The 8,450-nt window shown below is 39.2% G+C and overlaps 1 protein-coding gene and 1 long non-coding RNA gene across 4 annotated transcripts in view; one reads left to right on the plus strand and one right to left on the minus strand.

Moving 5' to 3' along the window:
• Positions 1-2,151: 2,151 nt before the first annotated feature.
• The window catches only part of LOC121387703, a 38,801-nt gene continuing 32,502 nt past the window's right edge, over positions 2,152-8,450 (minus strand). For 2 of the 3 annotated variants that reach the window (XR_005959854.1, XM_041518898.1), the window contains 2 exons: positions 6,536-6,604; positions 2,152-2,908 (listed from right to left, as the gene is read on the minus strand). Coding sequence is in view for 2 of the 3 variants with exons in the window: in XM_041518898.1 (XP_041374832.1) it covers positions 2,876-2,908; positions 6,536-6,604 (102 nt within the window). In the remaining variant the exon portion in view is untranslated. Of the gene's footprint in view, positions 2,909-5,281; positions 6,605-8,450 lie in introns of those variants that run through there. The other variant, XM_041518897.1, reaches the window with a different exon arrangement.
• LOC121387704 overlaps positions 7,264-8,450 on the plus strand; it is a 2,337-nt gene continuing 1,150 nt past the window's right edge. Inside the window, exons 1-2 of the long non-coding RNA XR_005959855.1 lie at positions 7,264-7,862; positions 7,967-8,209. This is a non-coding gene — a long non-coding RNA (uncharacterized LOC121387704). The remainder of the gene's footprint in view (positions 7,863-7,966; positions 8,210-8,450) is intronic.

The following is an 8,450-nucleotide window of genomic DNA, read 5'->3' on the forward strand; positions in this document are numbered from 1 at the left end:
ATATCTTTATTAAACTTCTAAAACTTTTTATAGTACGTTTTTTTTTTTTTTTGTATATTATATTCAGTAGAATTTATACAATTAAGGGCTAGTGTTATATTATGTGAGCAAGTTATGCTCACGTAGCCCAGTGGTTAAGTGCACAGTGATGCACAATTATAGGTCTAGGACTCGATGAGCCCATTAGGACATTTTTTGTTCTGGCTAGTGCTTCACAAACTGGTGTAACAAAGGCCATGGAATGTACTATCCTGTCTGTGAGATGTTGCATATTTAGATTGCCTCTAACTAGAGGAGGGAGGGGAGGGGCAATGCATATTGACTCCTATGCTCATGGAGGTTTATTTTCTTGATTAGTTTATCGGGGTGGGACTTAGCCCAGTGGTAAAGTTCACAGTGATGTACAATATAGATCTAGGACTCAATGAGCCCAATAGGCTATTTCTCGTTCTGGCTAGTGCTTCACAAACTGCTGCAACAAAGGCCATGGAATGTACTATCCTGTCTATAACATGTTGCATATAAAAGATCCCTTTCTGCTAATCGGAAAATGTAGCCCATCGTGTGGCTGTAGTGTTTTCTCATCTGTGTGGTGCTTAACCGTATGTCCGATACCATATATATATTAACTAATTAAAACAGATCCTGGGCGATTTGTACAAGTAATACAGGTGTATAAGGAATTAAAAACTTGAAAAGTAATGCCTGGAACAATAATTATATATATATTAAAACATCAATAACCCATATGGTAATAGTGGTGATTACAAATAAAATTATAAATTATATTTAACAACATTAACAGTGTAACTGTTTCACTAATCATTTATTCTTTTCACAAATAACAAGAAATGTAAACAAATGACTTTAAAGAGAGACTAGCTGTCTCAAGTTATTTGCCACTGTGAGATGTTTCAGAGCCCATTTGACAATTGAAATTACCTAATTAAATTATTATAATATTTTCTTATTTAGAATACCAGTGTCTGAACACAGGCTGTCCAGCGATCCTACTTTTTCTACTTTTCGGTATTTTTCCTACTTTTTTTCTTCAAAATACCTAGTTTTTCCTACTTTTTTTTTTCTCTTCACAATGCCGCAAATTGCTGTTAAAGTACGTATTCCTTGTGTTATTATAAAAGTCAACAGTTATGGGAATTGTTTGTTGGGGGGGGGGGGGGGGGTGGGGTTTTTTTTTTGGGGTTTTTTTGGGGGGAGGGGGGGGTAGAAGCAAGGTATATCTTTCAATTTGTGGCACCATATAATCTCAAAATATTAAATTTACACCCAGAAAATCAATGTGAGATTTCGTAAAAGGTACAATTTTTTAATCACAAGATTTTCTTCAATACATGCAGGTGCATTAGTAATGTTCAGACCGGCCTCGGTGGCGTCGTGGCAGGCCATCGGTCTACAGGCTGGTAGGTACTGGGTTCGGATCCCAGTCGAGGCATGGGATTTTTAATCGAGATACCGACTCCAAACCCTGAGTGAGTGCTCCGCAAGGCTCAATGGGTAGGTGTAAACCACTTGCACCGACCAGTGATCCATAACTGGTTCAACAAAGGCCATGGTTTGTGCTATCCTGCCTGTGGGAAGTGCAAATAAAAGATCCCTTGCTGCCTGTCGTAAAAAGAGTAGCCTATGTGGCGACAGCGGGTTTCCTCTAAAAACAGTGTCAGAATGACCATATGTTTGACGTCCAATAGCCGATGATAAGATAAAAAATCAATGTGCTCTAGTGGCGTCGTTAAATAAAACAAACTTTACTTTTACTTTAGTAATGTTCAAACAAAATATTCTCAATAGCAATTTTGCATTGGAATTTTTCCAGTGTTCTTAAACAAGAAACTTCATGTATTCAGTTTATGGTTATTGTAAGGAGATGCGAAGTGAAGTCATTGGAATAGCCTACTGACGTCATTCAAATTCAAAATTAGCATATTATTGCAATGCTTCGCCTCAATAAAATAAAAACTGGTCAACTAACCTTGACCCCTGTCAAAATTCTATACCAAGCGGACAACGCTGTTTACAGGTCAGTATGTTTTTATTTTTCATAATTATGAATACAATAGAAAGTTTAAGTTTTAATAAATGAAAGACATAAAAAGTACCTTTTGTGAAATATATCATAACAAAGCATTACCATTGGATATGTTTTATTTATTGTGTATGAAGTCAAAACAAGGGTGCGAAAGGTGACTGTCGTAGACCTTAGGAGATGAAAGACGTCATATTTAACAAGCTTAATCAGAGCTAGGACTGGGGAACCTACGTCGTTATGACGTCGTATCTCAAAATTACGTCATTAATAGATATTATATACGAGCTTGTGTTATACTGATTTTTTTTATTTCCCGAGCCAGAGCGAGGGTAATACATAAATCCTGACCAGAGGGGAATAATTTCTTTATTATCCATATTATTATTGTTCTTTTTTAACCACATCGAGAAGACGACGAAATGACATCATATTTCACATGTAAAGTTTGAGCTAGGACTGGGGAAGCAATGTCATGTTATGACGTCTTTCCCAAAATTACACCATGCATACAGGTATGTTTTGTATGATTTTTATTAGCTTGGTTATGTTGAACCATGTGGATAATAAATAAGTTTAATGGTTAAAAGGGCTGTATAAGTATACATGTAGTTGTTATAAAAAGGTAATTTTAGTCGGAAACATCTAACATTGGCACAAACTCAGGACAGGCCCATTAATAACAAATAAATTGCATAAAAATTGCATAAACTCTTCAATACCAAAACAATTCCTGTATATATTTAGTACAAAAATTATTTATAATATATAATGTATAATAATAATAATACTAATTTAAAAAATAAACTCTTGACATTTTTTAGTCCATTTTTATTCCGAGCTACCTGTGAGTGGGACTGATGTCTGAAAAATAAAACACAAAATTTATGAACTTAATAGCACCATGTAATAATCATATAAACAAAGACAGTATTTGTATTTTGCTGCAAATAAGTATGTACAACATATTTGATTTTAAGAAAATATTTAATTAAAGGTAGGGTAAACTCAAATAAGAGCCTTATGTGTTGGAAAGAGGCATACCCGAACCACCAACAAATACTGACACTTTAACAAATGAAAAACGCATTATTTTAAAGTTAATAAAGAAACCATGATTATTTCTGCTAACCGGGGGCAGCCATTTTGTTTCGTTTTTGTGACGTCCGGTATACATGTAGCTTGGGGTGAAGTGACGTCAGCTCCGTCGAACTCCTCTTAAGCACGGTGTAAACAAACGCTCTAATTTACGACAAGGCGCTTCGCTTTCATCAACTTGACTTGTAAAACAACATAAATGACTTGATAGTATAATAAACTATTTAACTAAATATATTTCAATTTGCACCAATAGAACGAAATGGAGTTATAGTATTTTTCTCTTTAAAAAAATCCAAAAAAAAGAAGCTTATTATTAGGCCTATTATACGTTCGAGCAAAACGACCACTCATGATACCCAAGTGATAATTTTCTTTTCTTTGGGACTACATAATTGGTCAGTTTTGTGATTTTAGATGGGAAAGTCTACTTAATCAAGGGTTTTACAGAATTACTTACAGTACTAAAGTGATAATGTCCATTACGATTTTGAGGGGCGTCTGCGCGGCTATCAGACAATACCTTGTGATCTTAATAAAAGAGGCACGTCTTTTTAGTGTGTCTAGACAGTGTCTGGGGACCGTCTAAATATACACCTGTCAATCAGGAACCACAGGTACAGGCCACGGAAAGAAAAGACCAATTAACCAAGAACATACTCCGATTATTATTTCAGTACGTGGGTTAATTTATGTACAAAACATAATAGTTATTTGAACACTTTGACAATGGTGGCTTATTTTGTATTGAAAAATAATATATGTACTTGTTGCTGGCTTACTGGGATGGATATTATTACAGAACATTGTGATGCATCCGCAAAAATCAAGTATGTTTTGTTTCTTCAGTTCGAAAACTAATTCCTGACGTGACACGTTAGGTATTACGTAACCACCAGCTCGCCAGAGGGCGTATTCACTGGGATGGTACAAAATGGCTGCGCCCGTTATATATAATAGCCGTCACATTTAAGCGTTTTATTAATTAACTATACGATTATACTTGTTGATATTAAACAACAATGTGTGTTATATATCGTTGAATATGCATACCAGAACAAATGCCTTAATTGTCCCCTCCTTTAAGGATTGTCTGTTATTTCTTATACGTTCATCAGGGTATGAACAAATATAAATCATCGGCAAACCATTCTCACATAATTTTGTGGATGATTGTTTTTGTTCATATGTAGATGAACGTAAAAGAAATAACAAACAATCCTTATAATTAAATTTAAAACATACTTACTAATAATAATGTCCATTAAAGGGACATTCCTGAGTTTTCTGCAATTTTAAAGATGTTATTGACTAACAAAAACTTTTTAACGACTGTAATTACATATCAAACATATTTTTCTTCAGAAATTATTAGTGACTGTACATTAAACATGTTTCTGATCGTGCTAATATTTTTATTAGGTTAAATTTCATTTTATTTCCTAAAAATTTTTTTTCGTATGTACGAACTTATTTGAAGACAAAATCCAGTTTGGGCTTCATAAAAATATTAAGACGACCAGAAACACATTGAATATACAGACACTGATATTCTAAACAAGAAAATATATTTAATATGTAAGTTTAATCGTAGAAATATTGTATTAGTCGGAAACATCTTACAATGCAGCAAAGTCAGGAATGTCCCTTTAAACAATAATGCTCAATAAGACAACTTACCCATATAAAATGACATCATCAAAGATGACGTTCCCCGACAACGTAATTTTATGTTCATGGAGACATGAACAAACTCCCGTTGCTATGGCTGAATCAAAGGGATGACTTTAAATTGTAATGAATGTAACGGAAATTTATATTAGTGTTACACTAAATATGGTTTCACCAATGTGCATCAATGCGCTTTGCACTCTTAAGTCCGGTCCCGACAGCGCATCGAAGCGCTTTGGAACATGCTACACCAAATACGGTTACAGGAGGGTTCTGTTCTTTCATATGACGTCATGTCAAATGACGTCGGGTAATGTATCTGTGTTTTTTGCTTTCATATGACATTGGGGCGGGACATAGCTCAGTGGTACAGCGCTCGCCTGATGGGCGATCGATTCCCGTCGGTGGGCTCATTGGGCTATTTCTCATTCCAGCCAGTGCTCCACAACTGGTGTAACAAAAGCCGTGGTATGTACTATGGTGCATATAAAAAATCCCTTGCTGTTAATCGAAAAGAATAGCCCATATCTGTGTTGTCCTTAACCATATGTCCGACGCCATATTATAACCATAAATAAAATGTGTTGCGTGCGTCCATGGGCGTCATTTGGTGGGGGACAGTGGGGACGTCCCCCCCCCCCCACTTTTAGCAGTGGGGGGGATGGGACAGAATATCTGATGTCCCCCCCAATTTTACAATGACTCGATGGAAACTATGTGAATGTAAATTGCAGTATATATTTCAGAAAAATATTCAGTGTACATGGTAGTGCACTACTCTAAATAATGTTCTCAGACAGCCACAGTGACCTTCATTTTTCAAAATTTTCTGGGACGGGGGGGGGGCATGCCCCCAGACCCCCCTAGAGTCGCTTCACGCCTAGGGCGCTCGCGATTAGTCGCACGAAATATTGTTAGAACCCAATTGTCCCCCCCCCCCCCCACTTTTTCCTTGCAAATGACGCCCATGCGTGCGTCGTTAAGTAAAACATTTCCTTCCAGTTTTCATTTAGGTCTCACTATACACGGTTGACTTCCGAGTAAAAATAAATGCTTAAATAATTGTATATGTTCGCAATGGTGTATTATGTAGTGCCAACGAGAACCCGTTCTATTGGCAATCTTCATTTGAAGTTGGGCAATTTAACATGGATTTCAATGGCAAATGACATCTGTGTAGTGAGACCTTACCTTTAAGGTAACTTGCAAAATAGAAAATGTGAATGGCCTATTGCTTTTGTACATGACGTCATTAATAGAACCGAACAGGGCTGTGTTCAGCCAGACCGAGCAGAAAAACGTCTGCTAAACTGGTTTATGCGCTTCACGTTGAATCAAATGGCCACGTCGGGAACCAGTCAAATAGTTCGCGAACGTTATTGAAACGTTCACTGGCTGAACAGAAATAGGTTCAAAGTGTTTCGAAACGCATGAAGAGCTTGTAACCGAATCTGGAAGCAGCATCAATGTTCATCAATTCACTTTGCAGTGGCGTAGGAAGGTGCGAAAAAGTGGGGGCGGTGTGTGTGTGTGTGTGTGTGTGTGTGTGTGCACTTTTATATTTACACACTTTTACACTATTATAAAGCAAATTATCTGAAAAGTAGGGGGAAGGGGGCACAAAGTTCCCTGGGCATTCCGCCTCATATCATTGGGGCCCCCCCACTAAATGGATTTTCTGGATCCGCCACTGAACACAGAAATATAATAATGTTTACAAACCTCTCCTCCTGCATCTTGAGAACTGCTGGCATTCCTCTGTCTTCTGTAACATATGTATACTGCTACACCCTGAAAAACAAAATAACATTTGCCAGTCAGTGAATGATTAGTGACAAATGAAATTGTAATAGCTCTGGGCCCCATTCCACGAAGCGATCTTAGCCCTAAGAACACCGTAAGTGCACAAAGTACCATATGCACTTACGGTGATCTTAGCACTAAGATCGCTTCGTGAAAGAAGGTCCTGTTCTAGTCAATATATCATAAGTGTGAGAGAAAAGATCAGGGCCTGGGGAGGGGGGGGGGGGGGTGACGGCACAGGGGCCTTTCCCACCAATCGAACCTTTTTTTTTTACTGTATTTTATAAAATATATAGTGTGGGTTGCCCCCACCCCCACCCACTCCCATCTCAATAGTCAGTTGCTCCCCTCCCCCCCCCCCCCTCCCCAATCTAAAATCCTGGCTAGACCAGTGGTGCTGGAGCAAATCCTTAAATTTGGGATAAAAATTATTGGGATAATCGGACAAAATGAGCTGGCCTGAAAACATTTGACCATGTATTTCCACCATTTTACCCGTAATGCTAGTTGAAATCCATGTAAAAATGCACATTGATTCATTTGTAAACTCATATAGCTGTTTGGTAGTAATGCTAATATGAATAAATGTTGTCATCCAGATTCGGGCACTTGTGTTTAATTTGGGGGGGGGGGGGGGGGGAAGCACATGTAGCACGTCCTACAGTCCCTGCACTTCAGGTGGCCCATGATGATTCTTATTACCAGAGCCGGTTTATCCTAGTAGCACATGTAGCACGTCCTACAGTCCCTGCACTTCAGGTGGCCCATGGTGATTCTTATTACCAGAGCCGGTTTATCCTAGTAGCACATGTAGCATGTCCTACAGTCCCTGCACTTCAGGTGGCCCATGGTGATTCTTATTACCAGAGCCGGTTTATCCTAGTAGCACATGTAGCATGTCCTACAGTCCCTAAACTTCAGGTGGCCCCGCGGTGATTCTTATTACCAGAGCCGGTTTATCCTAGTAGCACATGTAGGACGTCCTACAGTCCCTGCACTTCAGGTGGCCCATGATGATTCTTATTACCAGAGCCGGTTTATCCTAGTAGCACATGTAGCACGTCCTACAGTCCCTGCACTTCAGGTGGCCCATGATGATTCTTATTACCAGAGCCGGTTTATCCTAGTAGCACATGTAGCATGTCCTACAGTCCCTGCACTTCAGGGGGCCCGTGGTGATTCTTATTACCAGAGCCGGTTTATCCTAGTAGCACATGTAGCACGTCCTACAGTCCCTGCACTTCAGGTGATTCTTATTACCAGGCCCCTAGTAGCACATGTGATTCTTATTACCAGAGCCGGTTTATCCTAGTAGCACATGTAGCATGTCCTACAGTCCCTGCACTTCAGGTGGCCCATGATGATTCTTATTACCAGAGCCGGTTTATCCTAGTAGCACATGTAGCACGTCCTACAGTCCCTGCACTTCAGGGGGCCCATGGTGATTCTTATTACCAGAGCCGGTTTATCCTAGTAGCACATGTAGCACGTCCTACAGTCCCTGCACTTCAGGTGGCCCATGATGATTCTTATTACCAGAGCCGGTTTATCCTAGTAGCACATGTAGCATGTCCTACAGTCCCTGCACTTCAGGTGGCCCGTGGTGATTCTTATTACCAGAGCCGGTTTATCCTAGTAGCACATGTAGCACGTCCTACAGTCCCTGCACTTCAGGTGGCCCATGATGATTCTTATTACCAGAGCCGGTTTATCCTAGTAGCACATGTAGCATGTCCTACAGTCCCTGCACTTCAGGGGGCCCGTGGTGATTCTTATTACCAGAGCCGGTTTATCCTAGTAGCACATGTAGCACGTCCTACAGTCCCTGCACTTC

Source organism: Gigantopelta aegis, chromosome 13, assembly GCF_016097555.1.
Source record: "Gigantopelta aegis isolate Gae_Host chromosome 13, Gae_host_genome, whole genome shotgun sequence".
NCBI lineage: Eukaryota > Metazoa > Mollusca > Gastropoda > Neomphalida > Peltospiridae > Gigantopelta > Gigantopelta aegis.